This window comes from Coturnix japonica, chromosome 38 (assembly GCF_054131305.1).
Source record: "Coturnix japonica strain WE chromosome 38, WE-NBRP24, whole genome shotgun sequence".
Classification (NCBI taxonomy): domain Eukaryota; kingdom Metazoa; phylum Chordata; class Aves; order Galliformes; family Phasianidae; genus Coturnix; species Coturnix japonica.
Window position 1 is genome coordinate 3,718,575 of NC_140700.1, and position 18,232 is coordinate 3,736,806.

An 18,232-nucleotide genomic window follows, 5' to 3' on the forward strand; every position below is an offset into this window, starting at 1 on the left:
TGAGGGGAGAAAAAAATAAATATTAAATTTACATGGAAGGAAAAAACAAAACAGAACCAACCAACTTGTAAATAGAATATTGAATGTGGGGCTATAAGCCTTGAGCCCCAGCACAGCACAGTGTGATTTGTAACCCAATAGGGTTGGGCTGAGAGCAGCTGTGTGTGTGTGCTCACTTCCTCCTCCTCATCAGCAGGTACTCCTCGATGTAGTTGATGAAGATGTCGAACTCCCCCATGGCTTTGTAGATCCCGTTCTCATCCATCTGCAGGTGAAAGTCAGCCCGTGATTCATCACCCGCCCGGCTGCACGTGCGGTGCAGAACCCCAGCTGTGCTCTCCTTCCACCGAAACCTCTGCTCTCTCCCCACCCACTGAAGCAATGCAGTGGCTGCTCTGAGCTGCACCGTGCTGTGTCAGAATGACTTTAACATTTGTGGATCCAGCAGCAAAACAGCCCTTGCAGGCACCCACCTTCTCAAAGGTCTCCTTGATCTGCTTGATGGCTTTGCTCCTCTTCTCGCAGGTGAAGAAGTTGTGCTGTGGAGATGAGATGCAATGCATTAACTCAGTGCCGTTCCTTCCTGCTGCTCCTGGGGTGATTCAACCCACGCCGGCTGCTCCAGCAATGGGGATGCAGCATTGCTGCAATGCATGCAGGTAAGGGATGCACCCCCCCATCTCCCACATGCCATTAGACTGCATCAAACAGCACTCTGAGCATCCTCCCTGTCTCTCTGGTTATCAGGTATAGAGAAGGGACAAGGAGGAACTCCATCCCATTGGGTTTTGCTTGTTCTAATTTCTCTGCCCCCCTGCCAGGCTCCTGTTCCCATCTCCCTGCCCCAGGGAGACCCAGGGACCACCCCTGCCATAAAGAGCCCACTCACACAGCGTCGCATCGTCATCTTCAGGCCCAGCAGCATGTTGCCCAGGTCGCCCATGCTCTGCTGGTGGCTGGTGCTGGTCTTCATGGCACGGGGCAGGACCTCATCTGTGTAGAATCTCAGCATCTCTGACACAGACTGACAGCCAAAGGTACCCTGGGGAGAAGAGGGGACTTTACTTTTGCAATCTGAACCTCAGCAGCGGCGCTCAGAGGCTGGGGGTGAATGTGCATCAGTCCCACTGCAGGCACCTTGCTGGAAGAAGGATCCATGGGCCGAGTATGACAGTGGGAAGCATCCCAAATTAGGATCGTTTTCCTTTGGTGGAAGGATGCAGTAGGGCAGTGGACTTGCACTTGAACAGTAATCCTTACCTTAAATTCATCCAGCAGTTCAGAGCTGAGCAGTTGGATGTTAAGTTCGTCATCTCTGGATTGCTGTAGGAGAATGCAATAGAAGATGTGCTTTATGCAGGCAGATCTGCTTTCTTATTTGCCTCACTCGACTGCTCTTTTTGCTTGCATTTATGCTTTAACCCCCCTGAGTCCCCATCTCCAGGGGCTCTCTGTGTCTCCAGCTCCTGAGCATCACCCCATGGCTCCAGAGTGCTCAACAGCTTTTCTGAGAGGTAAGAAAGTTTTGTTCCTAATATTAATTGAAAGACTTGCAGCAGGCTTGAAGCCTAATAATATAATAACTAATACAAGCCGTGCTGCTCATCTGGGTGCTCAGTGCGCTCTGTGCTGCTCTGTATGCAGAGCACTGAGATTTGACATTCAGGCTTCTGTGGCTCTGTAAGAGAAAGTCTGTAGCAAAAGATTTCCCTTTTCAGACACTACTGGCTTCATTGAGACCGGAGCTCATTGCTCTGATGTATTTAATCCCTTGCTGCTAAGTCAGTGCGTGATTTGCTATGAGACTTTTAGGGGGAAGTCTGCACAATAAGGCTCACATTATGAAACGTCTCGAGTTCATTACAACTAAAACAAGGAAGAAAAGCCTTTCGTGTTATCTCTCAGCAAGCAATGAAACTAAAGGGCAGCTCATAGCGCAGCACACGGCCAAATTGCTTCTGCCCAGAGGAACCTGTTGTTCCCTCACCCAAATCACTCGACTCTGCAAAACCAACCCCCTGAGACAGAAGGAGAAGCATTGAACTGCTTTGCTGTACTTACAAAATAGTCCTTAATTTCCTCAAACTTCACCCTCAGCTCCCGCAGCCGGGCGGGCAGCAGCTCGGAGAAGTGCAGGCAGGTGGGCTCTGAGCAGCAGGCAGGAAGGGTGCAAGCAGCCAACAGCAGCAGCAGGGCCTGGTAGCAGGTCTGCATCCTGGGGTCTTTATTCTTTATTCTGCTGCTGCCTTTGGTTGGGTGCCACTGGAGGGCAAAGCACAGCTCTGCAGCCTTCACCTTGATGGAGCCGCTCATTTATACTCTCTCAAAGCATCTCAGTTTCCTTCCTGACTGGTGATATTAAGGGTATAAGTCACTCACTCAATAAACCCAAATGTCACTTTGGGTTTCCCGTCAACTTTGGGTTTCCTGTTCTCTTGACCCCCCTCCCCTCCTCACTACCCATTAAATCTTTTGTGCTTAGACTCTGCATTTTTTTTTTTCTATTGCTTGCTTCTTGTAAATTTAAATGAGGCATCAGATACAAAACGAAGAAGGAAAGGTGCTGTGTGAGCTCACATCTGCACTTCACAGCCACCTTTTATTTTTAGAAGAATGCTTTGCTCTCGGGGGAAAAAGTGTTTCTATATTTAAGTCTCCCTACAAGCTGATACCTGTGATGCACTGAGCATCACCCAGCAGCACAACACTCAGTGAACCTGTGCAGGTGCTCCATGCTCCAGCATTGCTCTTAACCAACCTGCTCAAACACTCTCACCTCCTTTAGCACCGTGATGCAAATATGCAACACTCTAAATCTTCTTTTCTTCTTTTTAGTGGAGTTAAAGCAAAGCCAATGTGAATGCTCACAGCACTCAGCTGGTGTTTTATCATGGTCAGCCCTGTGCACTGCACATAGAAACACGATGGGGACTTGGGCTCTGCATGCTTCCCTGCTAGTAATGAGAACAACTATCACTTTCTTACTGTGTTTCCTAGCAGCACATGCTGAGTTTTATTACACTCTATCATGGGACCCACTGTTTGCACATCGATGTGCGCCGCTCACGTGTCCAAGCTGAACATGAAACCTTTTCTTTCTTGTCTTTGGATGCAATTTCGTTTCCAAGAAATGGACATCAACCCAAGCCAAGCCCCCAGCACCAGCTGCATGAACCGGGTGTTCTCTCCTCCCCACTGATAACAGTGACCATTGCAGTGCTGAAGATAACTCCACTGACGTCTCTCTTTCTTCCGTTTTCCTTTCTTTCACGCTCTCTTTCTATATAGTTTTATTCTTGCTTCCTTTTGATGATAAGACTGTCATCCAAGAAAGAGAAAGCAGAGATTAACTTGGCCTTTCTGGTGGCTTCCTTGAAGGCTTCTCTGCTATTTGGATGCAGCATTCCCTTCATGCTGCCTCCAGCTTATTGCTTGGGACAAGTCACTCCAATTCTCAGTTATTTCAATGCCCCGAGCCTCCTTCAGTGTGAATTTGCAGACCTCACTGAAGGAATTTCTTACAACTAATGCTCGAAAAATGCAGAAAACACCTATTTATATTTGATTTAGAAAACAAAAGGAAGTTTTGTGTTAGAACATGCATGAGGAAGGGCAGATGAAGTGTGTATCTGTAATCAGGCGAGGTAACTTCTGTAAACACAGCAGCACTGAGGGGTTTTATCTGGTTTGTTTTCCTTCTGTTGGCATTGTACCTTTCCCAAGGGCTGGGAGGGAGAGTTTTCCCAATGAATCACTGCAGGGGCACAGAACTTCTATCTGAATCAGACTGCGTCATGGGGACTGTGCCCAGCTTTTCTTCCCCTGTTTGTGAGCCTCGGAGTGGTTTCTTCCTTTGACCATCAGCAATGAGGTCAAGAGGCCATGAGGAAGGAGAAGGACAACAGCTGACTCAGGCCAGAATGTGTAGTATTAATGTGTACAAGTATTAATGAAACGTGTAGCCATTTCACTGTCGCTGTCCCACAGCTTTGTGCTTTCACCTCATGGTGTAGGTCTTAGTTTGGATTCAAGCTGCTTCAGGTTGGTAGAGCTGTGTGTGGTGGCTGCTGAGTTCCATGGGAACACCAAAACTCCTGCTGGGCACAGGGACGTGGCATCACCTGGAGCTCACCCCATTCTCTGCACAGCTTAGGACCAAAGCAGTGACTTGGTTGGTCAATCTGGGGAACCCTCCTTTCAAATAGTGCTGTGCTCTACAAGGGTTGCTCAGCACAAGGCTGAGCTCATTGCTCATGATGTTGGCAACGCAAGTCTTGGGCTCTGGCCATGGTGCTGACTGAGGGGTCCTGGCCTGGGGTCGTCCCACGCTTTCCTTCCTGCCAAGGAGCTGAGCTCATGTTTCCAAACCTCCCTTCTTCTCAGCAATCTTTGTTCTCCATGAAGTCATCTCAATTCAACACCCAGACCACGCTGAGCAGCGCCCTTCTGCAGTTCCCTCCTCCCTGTTTTGGAACCTGCTTTGTTTTTCAGCTGCACACCATGTAAGCCAGTTGCGTCCATTCCACAAAGGAAACTGCCCTGCACACGCACGATGCTCAATGTGTTTACCTGCGTTTCCTTCACCATAGCAGAGATTTTGACAGTGCAGTTTCACTTTGACTCACCACCGCTTACTGCTGTGGAAACACATTGACTCTGCAGTACTACGAAGCAGTCGCATGAATGAATAAAGCACCTTTCCTAAAGAGTGTCCGAGGACGTGGGTGTATTTCTAAACCTTTAGGAAACAGCTTTCATAATCGCCAAGAAGGTCGTTTCAGGAAGGAAACGTTACTCAAAAGCCTTTTGCACTCTTTGATGCCGGCAGCTTCCATAGGGGCAACTTCTCCCATTTTATTTTTCCCTCTGGGTCTTAGACATTGCCTTTGGACAAAGGAACATGGTGTATTTATGGGCTATTATAGAACTGTAGGAACTGCCTGGATTTCCAGGCTGCTTAACAGCACGTTTCTTTCCCCCAGTTCCCTACTTCTCATCCATCCCTATTTGCTGTCAGTGTCACCAGGGAAGTGCTGCCCTTCATTCACCCACTATGAAACACCCATTAGCTCTCTCGGCAGCACCCTCTCTGGTGACTAACAGTTTCTGACACATGAAACACATTGCTTTTCCTTCATCATCTTTTGCTGTCAAGGCACAAAGTTGGACTTTTCACTTCTGGAAAGCAGCTTTCTAGCACTTGTTTGAATTTGCAGCTTGACTCATCCCAACCTCAACAGATAAATCCCAAATTACTCTATGGAAATTCAACCCATGTCGTGAATTGTATTGTCATGTAACATCTAAGAGTCCCGGAATAGGTTACTAATGATGAATAGACACATTTTTGTGACCTTTAATGCAACTTCTACTATGACACAGTCTTACATAAGAATTTCTTAGTAAGTCCTGAACTTCCATTTGAACTAAACAAAACTGGAATCCTAAACTAAAAACACTGGTCGATGGAGATTTGGAACTTGCAATATCTTTTTCTATTAGATGAAGGAGTGAGGTGTCACAGCTCATAGAACTGAATGGATTCTTCTAAGTAGAGTCCAAATAGAATTTCTAACTGGAGTTTCTAGAGTCATTAAGAACATTGCAGTGCATTGCTTAATGCTGGGTTATTTAAGCAGCAGCAGCTCAGCACCAAACAGTCCTTTACCCAGTGGGAAGGAGAAGGGAACTGGGGGAAAAAAAAGAAAGAAGTAGAGAGATAAAGTAGAAGTTTAAAACTATTTTCTAAGGTAGAAAGAAATAGCACTAATGATGATAATAGTATATATACCCGAAGAAGCAATGCAGAAAGCAGTTGCTCACCACCTGCTGACCAATGCTCAACCAGTCCCCGAGCAGCAGCTGCCACCCAGCCAGCTCTCCTCTGTCTTATAGCTTTCAGCAAGATGTCATATGACACAGCACATACATTAGGCCAGTTAGATCATCATCCCCCCTATGCTCCCCCAGCACCTTGTGCATTCCAGCTCCTTTCCTGCAGGAGAGTACAAGAAGCTGAAACACCCTCAACTCTGTGCAGCACTGCTCAGCAATGTCTAAAGGATCACTGTATTGCCAATATAGTTTTTCTTTTCACCTCAGACACTGTGAAGGAAATCAGCTCTGCCAGCAGGCACAAGACCAGCACATCACGGTGAGCTGCAGCTGACAACACCTTGGCAGTGCCACATTTCCAGCCCTGAGCTCCCAGCTGCTGGGCATGAAGCTATGGGGTTTTTTTCTGCTCATTGCATGCTGCAGAGCAGTTGAGAAATCCTGGGTTTTCTCTGCCGGCCCATTGTGTTCAGAGCAGCATGTGCTGGTTGTGATGCTGCGTTGGCATGTATTGTGCCTGTCACCCCACAACCCCTGGGATTCCCCCCGTGCCATTGTCACCTGCCCCAAATAGCAGTGGGGTGGATTGGGGGGGACTGCCTATCTAGCATTGCTGTGAACTGGGCACAGATTTGGTGACATGGCATCACTGGCCTTAGACAGAAATGTGATGGCTGAGTCAGGTTGAATTACAACTGATATTTCCAAGGCAAAACCAAGGAACAAGGAACGAGTTTCATGATGCAGATTCCCAGTAACAGTCACCCCAGATTTGCTGCTGGCACTGCTGCTCCTTCAGAAAACTATGCAGGAAAATAGAAGTGCTCAAGTTTTTCATCTTCTTGCATTTTCTTATTTTGAGCTGGTGGTTTGTATTTAGTTCCCCCCAAACTGGGAGGTATCTGGTGGCCATGGGCTGCACTTTGCTTCTATGCCACTTCCAGAAGAAGGGAAATAATCAGCATGTGACCCTCTGTGTGTAAGGAAGCAGAGATTTCTGATAAAAAAATAAAACTGAAATCTATTTAATGTCCACCTGGATTTAAACATTCAATGTAAGGTACCTCCTGCTGGGTGCTTAGAGCACAAAGAGGCAAAGATCAGAAAGAGAAGAGCTGTGGCAGCGCTGCTTTCCATGTCCCTTCAGACATCTGGAAGTGGGAAGTTGGAGATGAGTCTGAATGGTGGAAACCCCCCTGTGCTGAAATAAATGCTTAAAAAAAGAAGAGATCGGGGAGGCAGGGCGGGTGGGGAGGAGGAGAAGAAGGAAACAAATCAGAAGTGAACTTCCCCTGCTGGCTGCTGCCTGCTCAGGACAGAGAAGCGTGGCCATTCGGTGCCTTTTCCTCTTGTCTGGCCACAAACTATGAAGTCAAGGAAGGGCGTTTGTTGGTCACTTTGTGTATGGCAAAATTGTGCTGCTGCAATGGATGGAATCTCATTTTCCAAGGGTTCACATGGAGAGGCACACACTGGGGGTGGGACAATCCTTGTGGCCTTCTGAGATGCTCAATGTGAGTGAGTGCTTTGCATGGCAGATCCTTCCTGAAAACATTTCCCATGTTGATGTGCCACATTTCCATTAAGAAATGATAAATGAGATGGGAAACCCTTTGCTCTCTCCATCCTTCTGTGCTCCTCCTCGTCATGGGGATGAAACCTCAGGGCTGTGAAATCTGCACCCTGAACTGCGCTCAGGGCAATATTAACCCCAGACCGAAACCTGCATGTGAGCTCTGGGTGATGCACAGCTCATGCAATGAAACATGTTTCGGTTTTAGTGAAAGGTAAGTGGATGTGAGTTGAGCCTGGTCATCAGGATGATTAATTTGTTCCCCAGATAATTGAAAAAATCGAGCTGATAGCTGTCAGTTTCTCCTCTATTAGGCATCATTTAGTGCCTGTGCTGTCAGCACGTTTCGTGCTACCAGGCAAACACGGCTCTATGAGACACAGTGCTCAAATTTGGAGCTGATTGCAGTTTGAATAGTCAAAATAAAGAACTTTTCTCCAGTTGTGGCTGTGTTTTATTTCATCCCCATTTGTTCACCATCCCCATCCATTGCAGAACACACACAGACCTGGGCACTGCCTTGCTTCTCCAACATGAACTCTATGGAACCCCCCAAACTGCAGGAACAAGTGAAACGCTGCAATAGATGGTAGCAAGAAAATGGAAATCCTTATTGCAAAAGAGGAAAAGGGTTTGAAATTATAACTAAGCCTACATCCAAATTGTACAAGGAAGATGTGTACAGGGTTTCTTGTGGGTTTTAAAAGTAGAAGTCAATGTTATTCAATTGCTTTTCATGCACAGCTCTCCCCCCCAAGAAACACTCTATAGTACAGTTTCGTTTCCCCGCAAGGAGCTGAGCCCTGCTGCCACTGCAGCTCGGCTTCACTGCCTCCTCTTGCCTTGCATCACTGTCACCATTTGTTAGAGGATCCCAGTTGTTAATATGTCACACACCCACATCAAAAGGCTTCTCAAACCTCCTGGAAACTGAGAAGCCTCATTGATTAAAGCTGAGTTTAATCTCATTGGCTGTTTTGAGTCTCTGATATCGGAGATGTGTGTTGTTTGAGAATGGATGTGTAGATCAGCACGGGTGCTGATCTTTGCATCATGCATCAGTGGGAGCTTTCATTCGTGTGCAGCAGCAAGGCAGATTTTCTCAGGCTCTTTAACCCCATTTTTTGCTGAAATGCTGATTTCCTTATCACGGTGGGGAAAAGGGAAGAAGCGAACCATCAAAGCTCACTGTGAAATCTTGGTCAAACGATCACGAGCACACCGTGTGCTCGAGCAGGGACTGCAAAAGCCTTATAGAAACCTCCCTTGCTGCTGTGGGGTTAGGGCAGGAGCAATTTGATTCCCCATCCAACTCCAGGAGTTGGTAGGGATGAGTTCCCTGCCTCGCGCATGCTTGGTGCACCTGCCAGGATTATGATGCTATGATGTGCCTTGTGCGCTTCCCTTTGAGGAAGATGGAACTGATGACAACCAGAACATGAGTTCATGCTTTATCAAAGCTGGGTTAGCAAGTATTTAACCCTCACCACCCCCCACTTTCCTACTCTGGTGACTAAATTAATGGTTTTCTGCAGAACAGCTGTGCCGATGCGCAAAACCCCTCCGCAAAGATGAATCTTAGAGGAAAAATATTAAAAATCTCTCTCTTTTTTTACATTTATTTTTAACCTCTTTAGGTAAAATCCTGGTTTGGTGGCAGCAATGCCAAGAGTGAGTCATGTGTGTGACATCACGTCGGCACTATGAAGGCGGTGGCTGAGGCAGCGGCACTTTCTGTGATGCACAGCCAGGAGTTGGGGACAGAGAGAAAGGACAGCAGGACCCCGGAGCAGAGAATGGGATGTATAGGGCTGTGCTATCGCTACCCTACATGGCTGAAAGAGCTGCAGAGTGATGGTTGGGGTGTCCCCCATGGGATGCTCTGCAGCAAGGTGGTGTCACACCTTGGGGATGCTCTCCCAAAGCCCTGTGGGGGTGTTGTTGGTGGGGCATGAGCTGCTTTGTTTGCATATGTGATAAGCAATGATAACCCTGGGCTGTGTGTTGGTGTCCTGGACAACATAGGCTCTCCTCTGTTGGAAAGGAACATGCCTGGCAAGGTGGAATGCCTACAAGATATTCCGACCACAAACTTCAGGGTAGTGGCTTTGGGTAGAGGAAGATCAAAGCTTTTGGGCACTTTACTTGGGTCTCAAACCCTGATGTGATCCCTGGCACTGCCACCCTGCATCAGTGTGAGTTTGGCTCCCTGGGCTTTGGGCATCACTGATCCCTAGTGCGCTGGGTGAAGCTGAGCCTGGGAGGCAGAGAGCAGCTTGAATTTCAGTATTATTCAAGTGGTTTTGGTTAGAAACGTGACTGAGAAGAGGGCACACATTGTACCGCACCTATCAGCCAATTGCTCCGCGCAGAACTCTGAGTCATTTGACGAGTTTACTGAGAAAAACAATTTTCTACTTTTGTCAGCAGCTGTGGCTGAGCGGGCGGTGCTGCTCTGATAGCAGCTCCCTGGTTTCTGTCGAGAATGGATTGCACTAATTAAGAGACAGCAGAGCAGTCAGGTTTTCAGGGCTCGGATGGAGCACTGCAGTGTGTTTCCATGAGAGCAGCAGCTCATACAAGTGGGGATTGCCCTCCCTCCTGGGTTTAGAGTTCCTATTTGTTCCAATGGGGGTTGAGGTGGGCTCTGGGTTTGAGAGTCAGGCAGTAGCTTGACAGTGATCCCTGACATTAGGCAATGTCTTGATCAGCTCCATGATCACCAATGGAGATGGCAAACCTTACCATGTGCTTTTCCCAAACATTTCCCTGCCTGGCTGAGCTGGTATTTGTGGATGTTCCCCTGATGCATGGCACGAATTGCTCCCTGAGCTCACATATTATTGTAGCTCTCTGCTATTACATCTGGATTCTTCTTTTATTAAAATGAGTGCAGGCATTTCTGTCATTCATGTCGTCTCATTCTGGGGATCTGTGTACAAATCATTATCAGCTTCAGATCTGATACGATGGAGTACCTAAAACTGCTGTGAAATGAGTAATGCAACTGAATGACAAACCAAGGACGGTCTGCAAAGCATTATCAGCTCTTATAGCATGAAACTACATTGAGACGTGCTATTGAAACACACATTATCACTCTGAAATCCTTTACTGGAAATCTAGACTCAACCTGTGTGTGTGGTCAGTCATTGACAGAGCAGCTCCTATCCAGATCAGGGTATCATGGTGGTGGTTTTTTTGGTTGCTTGCTTTTTAGGATGAAATAAAAGCTTCTGGATCTCTGAATGATTGTGGTGTTGGGGCCAGCAGGGGCTGGTTGAAGTGCTGCTCAATGTCTGCTTTCCTCTTCTGATTTGAGATTTGGAGGCAAATTAGTGATGTGGAGGGCTTGTCCTCTTACCTTGTAACCCCTGATCATGGTGACAGTGGAGATGGCAAACCCTACCATGTGCTGCTGTGACCAGTTATTTGGATCCAGCTGCTTTCTGGGATGTCTGGAAGGATGGAACAGGGACATATCTCATCTCCAGGCTGCAGCCACACATCAGAGCCTGAATGACACTGCATATGCCCCAGGCATCCAGTTCCCACTCTACCATCTGATCTCAGCTGCATCATCACACCGTGCTTCAAAAATCCCTACTTCTTTTTTCCTCTTCCTTTCCAGATAGCATGAGCCACGGCTTGCTGGTTTATTGGGGATATTCTCCTGCTGATGCAGCTGGCACATGGTCCAGACCCTCTGCTATGTGTTCTGAAAGGGGAAAACAGAGCAGCACCCCATCGCCCATTGACTTCCCCCATGGGGTGGATTTTGCATTGGGTTTCTCACACATTAGTGCTTGGCTAACTGGGTGCCAGTTACCAAAAAGGAAAAGGTTTTGTTACCAAAAGGAATAAAGAGAAATCCCTTCTTCTCATCTGCAATTTACATAATGAAGTAAGAACTCACTGCTCTTCCCTCATTTCCCTGCAGGGCTGGGTGTGCACAGTGTGCCTGGGAAAGCTGCAGGCACGTTTGGGCTCTTGCATGCCTCTTCCTCTGCTCTGAGCAAAAGTTTTGCTGCAATTTTAACAAGCAGCAGCTGGGGATTTGGAAAGGAAGGTGCAGATTAACAGGTATGAGCTGCTGAGGATTGCCCCAAAGCTTTGACAAGATGACATGCAGCCTGAGGTGGGTGTGGAGCTGCCTTTGGCTTGTTTCTTTTATAGGGAGTAGGGAGGCATGGTGGGTGCATTTGTGGCCATTTCAGCTGTATGCAATACAGCCTGGGCATAAAGCCTATTTGCCTGCCCTGGTGTGATGACGGATATACTCTCAAGATTGAGTTTCTTTATCAATAAATTACTCAACCAGCAAAACTCAGTGGCCCACAGGTGTTCACACCCCATCCCTATATTGCAACAGCTGTGCCCCCAAGGGTGCTGCTCTGCACCATTGTGGGGATGGAGGTTGCCCCAGCTCCACCAGTGCATCCCCATTGGGTACAGGCAGCCTGAGGAGATTATTTAGCTGCTCATTTGTATGGCTATGTCCAGAAGGAATGAACAACCAACCAGCCTGGGCTGTGTGTAATGATCACCTCCATTAACTGAGCTCTTGGAAACCATCTTGTGGCCCCAGGATGTTGTCTCAAAGCTCTTTGTACCCAAACATCTCTGGTCCCCTAACACTGAGGATGTGCTTGTGGATATGAGCATCCACCCACCCCAGGAGTGAGCCTGAGAGCAGGGTCCCCTAAAACATGGGATAAAGGTCCCACATGCCAGGACAGAGCTAGAGAATGGGTTCAGCATCTTCCCAACCCCTGCTGCAGGGCCAGATGCCTCCCACCCAGGTTCAACCCAATGGCTGGAGCTGCCACCCCAGTCTGGTTCTTCCTTTCATTCCCATCCTCCCAATGCTTCGTGCCAGCGTCTCCCGCCCCCAGATGGTAGGGAAACACCTGTGGGTGAAGGAGTTAGTCCCTATCGCTTGCTAATTAATTCAATGAATTGCAAAGGGAAATAGGAGCTGGGAAAAGCAAGAAAAATCCCAAAAGTTAATCCATGAGCTGTTTCCTCCCAGTTCCTGGATAAAAACACGTCCTTCGGAGCTCTTTGGGACAGACGTCGGCGGGACAGGTTGACCAGTGCCAACGGAGCAGGTAAAGTGCTGGCTTTATCCTTCCACTATGCATCATCTGCATCTTCTATAACCAGGTTCTGCAAGGGTTTTATTTGTGAGTGTCATTGTGAACGCAACCTACGTTCAAAGTATCCATGCTGTTCCATAGGGAAAGTGTAAATATTCCTTCTTTTTTCTCTCTCTCTTGTTACTGGCAAAGAAAATGGGTAAGAGATATTAGTCAGTGTTGCTTTTAAACACATGTACATGCATGTGTACCAGCAGTACTGTATAAAACCTGTGTGTTTCCAGAAATATGACTGTATAGTTTAGTTGTTGGCTACAAACCTTGTCAGATGTACGTTCACTTTCAGTCTCAATCATTTACACACACGAGGTGAGCAATGAATGTTAAACTATTTGTTAGAAGTCTTGATAAGAACTGTTTGCTATTGGGGGGATTATTATCTTTTGTGCTTTTTATTCTTATGTAGAGGGAAGGTGGTGAGGATACATCAGGTATGCTGGGCTCCCGTGTGCTGCTCTGCCTCTGCACCATGACCTGCTGCTTCACCATGCTACCCACAGCTGGGAACACCATCCTCCACTTTGGCCCCTGTAGGATTTCAGTGAGCATGGGTGAGATCAGGACTAGCTTCACCGCCATCAAAACCAACATTGTAAGTCCTGTTGCGGGCTCCTAGGGAGCAGACTGTGTTCCCATATCACTCTGGTCCCTCATTGTGTCTCTCTTTTCAACACAGCAAGCCCGGGACCCCATCAGGACGCTGAGCATCCTGTCCCACCCACATTCCCTGCATAGGGTCCAGGTGGGTGCCCTCAGTGCCCTGCTATGCCTCATTCCTCCCTGCTAACTGTGCTCAGGGCTGGGTGTTGAGATGGCATCTGAGTTCCCATCAAGAGCATGGGAAGAAAGGGCAGGGCAAGGAGGAGGGAGTGATGTGAAGGTGTGAAAGGAGCTGGGGGTCCTGCAGTGTTTCCTGCACAGAATGAGCTTGGTGCTACTCTAGTAGTATAAGAGGAATTTGTCCCTTAAGTCTTCAGATAAATGCTGCATCGTCCACAAAGTCTTCAACTTCTACGTGGCCAAAGTCTTCAAGCACTGCCAGACCGAGAGTTCCTACATCAACCGAAAGATCAGCAGCATAGCCAACTCCTTCCTCAGCATCAAAAGGAAACTCGAGCACTGCGTGAGTCTCGTGTTGCTAAAGTTTAGTTTCAGCTGTTGGCATTTGGTATGCAAAGAAACCCCAGCGATTCATAAGTTTATTTAGAGGAAAGCTTTTAACAGGAATAGGAAGAAGCATGATGCAAAGGGTTCATGCATTCACTGAGATATCGATGTACGTGCTCATTCACCGCCATTGCAGTGATAAAACCAGCACTGGGTCTGCCCAGGTGAACTGCTCGCAATAGAGCCTGATTTCAAGACCTCAGATAGATTCTGTCTGTGTAATAGATCTGAAAGCAACCCCTTGTCCTTCAAATGTTTGTGTTCAAGAAACATGTAGGTGTCGTACTAAGGGACATGGTTTAGTGGGGAAGCATTGGTGGTGGGTGGATGGTTGGAGAGGATCATCTTGGAGATCTACCGCAACTTGGGTGATTCTGTGATTGATTCTGTGATTGATTCTGTGATTGACTCTATGAAAACGAAACCCTTAATGAATTCAATTTGTTTTGTCTAGCACGATGAAAATAAGTGCTTGTGTGGACAGGAATCCACTGAGAGATTTAAGCAGATACTTGTGAACTATGAAGGGGTAAGCTGATGATTCAGCCTAGTAATTAATGCAGCTATTCAGCCTCGTTACACCTGGTGGTACCACAATCTTTGCTTGCAACCGGCTCCTTTCCATCCCTTTCAGCTGAACGTCACATCAGCAGCAATGAAATCCCTGGGCGAGCTGGACATCCTGCTGGACTGGATGGAGAAATCCCCATAGTGAGGAACCAGGTGCTGACAGAGATGCTGAGGGGCTGCACACCCCATGAATGCACTGTCCCAGAACCATTTCTAGATGACTGCTTGATCAAGCACTGAGTGTGCTGCCAGGCACAGGAACAGCCTCATGCAGCCACAGGGTCTTGCATTTGGATGGCAACGTGGAGTTTGTTTGAATCAACAGAGCATTCACATCTCTGACTTCTATCAAACGACACTTTCCAAGGGGAGAATTTTAAAGAGTTCTCTTGCAAGCAGGCAATAAGCTACGATAACTTAATAAAAATATTGTTTAAATTATCAGCTCTTTGTGTATGGACTGTATGATCATGAGTGCTGAGTACCAAGCAGGAACTGCTCCCATAGAGCTGATGCTACAGCTACATTTACCACTCTGGGCTCAGCTTTGGTGGGTGACAAACACTTGCAGGAACTTCAAGCCAAGTCCTTGCAGGTAATGCAAGCCAAGGAAATCTGTTTCCTTTCCAGCTGATGTTTTCTGCAGTATCAGTGAAATGAAGTGTTCTATAGAAGATGTGTGGTTGCTGAATGGAAGAAACCTCTGGTGTGCATTTGCTGACACTCAGCAGGAGGTTTGTGGAAGGCTGATGCACTTACTGTAAACAAACCAACCCAGCCTGAAACTGTGCCGAGTTTGTGCTGAATTCGATCAGAATTCGGAGGAATTACGTTTCGAGTTGGTGAAACTCTGAGCTCACCGTGGTGCCCTTTCAGAGCAGGTACAGCCTCTGTAGCAATGCAATCAGATGCCCCACTTAACCTCTGATGATGGCTGTAATACCCACTATCTTCTCCTCTTAGGAAGAAAAACCAGCCCACCCACAAGTGATGTCGGGCTGTTTGTTAGAGCAGTCAGGAGGCAGGAGGGGTCTGATTCTGTTTGCTTTCAGGTGTGAGTGGATGCGTTGGGGCTGTGGAGCTGAAGTGTGAGGCTTCATCCTACAGCAGTGGGGCTGCAAGGGATAGAGGAGCGTCCTGCAGTTCACACCCCCCAGTGCTGGAAACTTCAACTGGAACGATGTGCAGTTATGTTTGTCCATGGGATCACTTCCATTGTGCACGATGGAGAGCTTCCTCCCATCCCCACCTCTTTAGGGCTCTTTAGCCTCATATGGCTGCACACACAGTGATTGCTCACCATCCTTGCTCAAGCATTTGCTTATGCCAAAAAGGAAATGCTTCTAGGCCCTCCTTCACTTCACTTACTTTCTCATATACAGCATTTTGCAGTGTGACTTCCATGCTCCTATCCACGCACATGCAAAGGAAAGGCCACCCAGGGGCAGGTGGAGGAGGAAACTGCTTCACAAAGGGAGAGAGAAAGGGGTTTTCTCCTGCTGGAGATTTCCAAACCACAGCATTCTCCTGCAGCTGAATTGCTGCTCAGCCCCTGGGGATGTGTTTCCTATTGCACCAGAACTGTTCATTCACTCCCAGCAACCGCAGGCAGGCACAGACCCATCCTGTCCCTGCTGCTCCCAATGCTGCCCCACGCTGCAGAGGAGAGGATGCAGTAATGCTCCTTATTCTTTACATTTTACCACTTGCTGTCAGAGATGCACATAACCGAGGCAGAACCAGGGAACCTGAGCAGGTCAGTGCTATTTCTGCCTATCTCCTCCATTCTTTGTGCCTCTCACCACCCTGGGTGCTCCCTGGGGATGTGCAGAATTTCTTGTGTTCGGGGCGAATTGCTGCTTTTCTTTGTCACATCTCCATCCTCACTGCTCCTGCAAGGCTTTACCTGCAGCGTGTTTTGCTCTCTTCACCAGGATCTGACCTACAGGCAGCAGGGCTCACACGGCCATGCACAAATAAATTGCTTTTCTCTATTGAATAACCCACTCTGGAGGATAAGACTGGGAGACAACACTGTTTTAATTACAGCCATCGTTGCTTCTGCCTGGAGGAACACAAAACCAGCCAGGTCGTCTGACCTCTGGTGCCTATTGCTTAATCACTTAAATGGTTTGTCATATTAATTAACACCATTCTGTGCTTTCCCCGTGCTCTGCCACAGACTGAGAGCCCGCCTGGTCTGCTGAAAGCTGCTTGTATCTTTATTGGACATGAACAACCCCAGGCACTCCTGGTCTGCAGCTGCTGCCCTATGACCAGGAGAGCAGACAGGAATCAAAAGCGAAAGGCATTGCCCTAAAGGGATTTCCAGGGGAAGGGGGAAAAAAATAGAAATTAAAAAAGATAAGGTTTAAAAATATATATCTTGTAGTGTTTGGGAGCATTGAAGAGGGCCCTGGCTGTGCTGGGGCTCAGCCTCTATGATTCTGGTTGAATCTCTGCTCCAAGCTGAATTTAAAGACAGAAAATCAAGCGATAGCAAACAAGGGCAGCAGCAAGCAACGCAGCGGGCTGAGCTCTAGCAGTGAGCCCCATAGCAGAGCCACCCCCAATGCGTGTCCCCATCCCTCACCCTCACACTGAGCCACCCCACAGAGGAGGGGCCTCAGATGGGGCTGTGCTGTCCCCCGCAGGGCTCTGGGTGACGGTGCTGGGGGTGAGGAGTGAGGCAGAGTAGGCGAGGTCAGCATCTTCCTTGGAGTTCTGCAGGAGGGATGGAGGATATGGTGAGGGGTGATGGGCAGTGGTGGGGAGGGGGTGTGTGTGCTTGTCCTTTGGGTTGGTGCACAAAAATTGCCTGAGCTTGTGGATTCTCAAGGCAGGAAAATAGCTGCAAAAACTATTTAGGTAGAAAGCTGGGGCTCCTGGCTTTGAGGAAGGTCTCTGTGTAGATCTGGTTCATCTCTTGGCACCTGCAACTATAGCTAACCTGTGGCTGGGGGTTAAAAAGAGATGCTCTAACCTTGTGCTGTGTGTTGGTGCATGGGCTGGAAGGGGTTACAGTCCCCCTGGGGGCTGACCTGCAGCAGGTGGGCTGACTTAGCAATGATGGAGGCACCTGGCTACAAATAGGGCCCAGGGGCTGGGGCAGCTGTTTTGGTGATGCTGTAGGGCTGCATTGGGGCTGCAGGTCTTTCTCCCACCTCCCCTTACCCGTTTTGCCTTCTTTGTCTCAGCGGTGCTTTCAACGTTGACTGTGGTGGTGACAAATTCTGCACAGACAGAAAGGTAAGTGTTAGAGTGTGATGTCTCAGCAGCTGTTGGGCTTCTACAAGCCCTTTGCTGCCTTCTCCAAAGCTTGGGGTTGTGAGCAGTGCCATACCATCCCCTCCCAGCTGGGTCTCCTGGCTCTGCTTCATGCAGGGGTTGTCGTTTGCTCCGTATTCCTTTGCGTTCTCAAAGTCTGACATGCTGATGTTGGTCCTGTAGCTGCCCACTGACACCAGGTCTGCACAGGAGAAGGATTCATAGTGATACTGGGAGCACCTTCAGCCTGCACACACTAAGTATGCTTCTTTTATCTTAATATTAGTGACACCTGGGGGCTTACACAGGGCAGGGACTCACCTGATCGCCTGATCTGACGGTATTTAAAGACAGCAAAAGCTGTAGCAAGGACCAAGAGCATTGCACCAACGGGGCCCAGGATTAAAGCAAGAGTGTTGGAGCCAGAGCTTTGCTCAGAGCTGGAAGAGAGGAAGGTGGAGCATTGAGCTGTGAAAGGCATTTTCTTATAGTCTCATTCTGGACTGTATGGTGTACATAGATTTCCATCTACATGTCGATATAGGATGGTAAATCTGGACGTGTGTGATGTAATGCAATCAATGAACTGATCTGAGCACATCACGGGAGGATAAGTGAAGGTGTTGGATGGAGGTATTGCCCAAGCAGCTGCAGTAGCAGT

The 18,232-nt window shown here is 48.0% G+C and overlaps 3 protein-coding genes across 3 annotated transcripts in view; 1 reads left to right on the forward strand and 2 right to left on the reverse strand.

Annotated features, from left to right (window-relative positions):
* IL10 (interleukin 10) lies at positions 1–2,319 on the reverse strand. The gene is made up of 5 exons (XM_015885136.3): positions 2,062–2,319; positions 1,261–1,323; positions 890–1,042; positions 474–539; positions 1–265 (listed from the first exon to the last, which is right to left on the reverse strand). Exons 1-5 carry the CDS (start codon positions 2,311–2,313, stop codon positions 173–175), a joined length of 627 nt encoding a protein of 208 aa, XP_015740622.2. The 5' UTR covers positions 2,314–2,319; the 3' UTR covers positions 1–172.
* On the forward strand, positions 2,297–16,871 carry LOC107324789 (interleukin-20-like). Its single transcript, XM_085526860.1, has 3 exons — positions 2,297–13,159; positions 13,244–13,309; positions 13,538–16,871. Exons 1-3 carry the CDS (start codon positions 13,001–13,003, stop codon positions 13,772–13,774), a joined length of 462 nt encoding a protein of 153 aa, XP_085382986.1. The 5' UTR covers positions 2,297–13,000; the 3' UTR covers positions 13,775–16,871.
* PIGR (polymeric immunoglobulin receptor) overlaps positions 16,327–18,232 on the reverse strand; it is a 9,139-nt gene continuing 7,233 nt past the window's right edge. Inside the window, exons 8-11 of the mRNA XM_015885111.2 lie at positions 17,893–18,011; positions 17,648–17,773; positions 17,479–17,537; positions 16,327–17,028 (exon numbers count right to left, since the gene is read on the reverse strand). Of these exons, the coding sequence (XP_015740597.2) occupies positions 16,900–17,028; positions 17,479–17,537; positions 17,648–17,773; positions 17,893–18,011 (433 nt within the window). The 3' untranslated portion in view covers positions 16,327–16,899. The remainder of the gene's footprint in view (positions 17,029–17,478; positions 17,538–17,647; positions 17,774–17,892; positions 18,012–18,232) is intronic.

Excerpts from the sequence above, each read along its gene's own strand:
- IL10 (XM_015885136.3), bottom strand. The coding sequence starts at position 2,313 with ATGAGCGGCTCCATCAAGGTGAAGGCTGCAGAGCTGTGCTTTGCCCTC. Across the intron at positions 540-889 it reads AGATGACGATGCGACGCTGT|CACAACTTCTTCACCTGCGA; the intron begins GTGAGTGGGCTC and ends TCATCTCCACAG. Across the intron at positions 266-473 it reads TCAAGGAGACCTTTGAGAAG|ATGGATGAGAACGGGATCTA; the intron begins GTGGGTGCCTGC and ends TTTCACCTGCAG.
- LOC107324789 (XM_085526860.1), top strand. The coding sequence starts at position 13,001 with ATGCTGGGCTCCCGTGTGCTGCTCTGCCTCTGCACCATGACCTGCTGC. Across the intron at positions 13,160-13,243 it reads CCGCCATCAAAACCAACATT|CAAGCCCGGGACCCCATCAG; the intron begins GTAAGTCCTGTT and ends TTTTCAACACAG. Across the intron at positions 13,310-13,537 it reads ATTCCCTGCATAGGGTCCAG|TCTTCAGATAAATGCTGCAT; the intron begins GTGGGTGCCCTC and ends TTGTCCCTTAAG.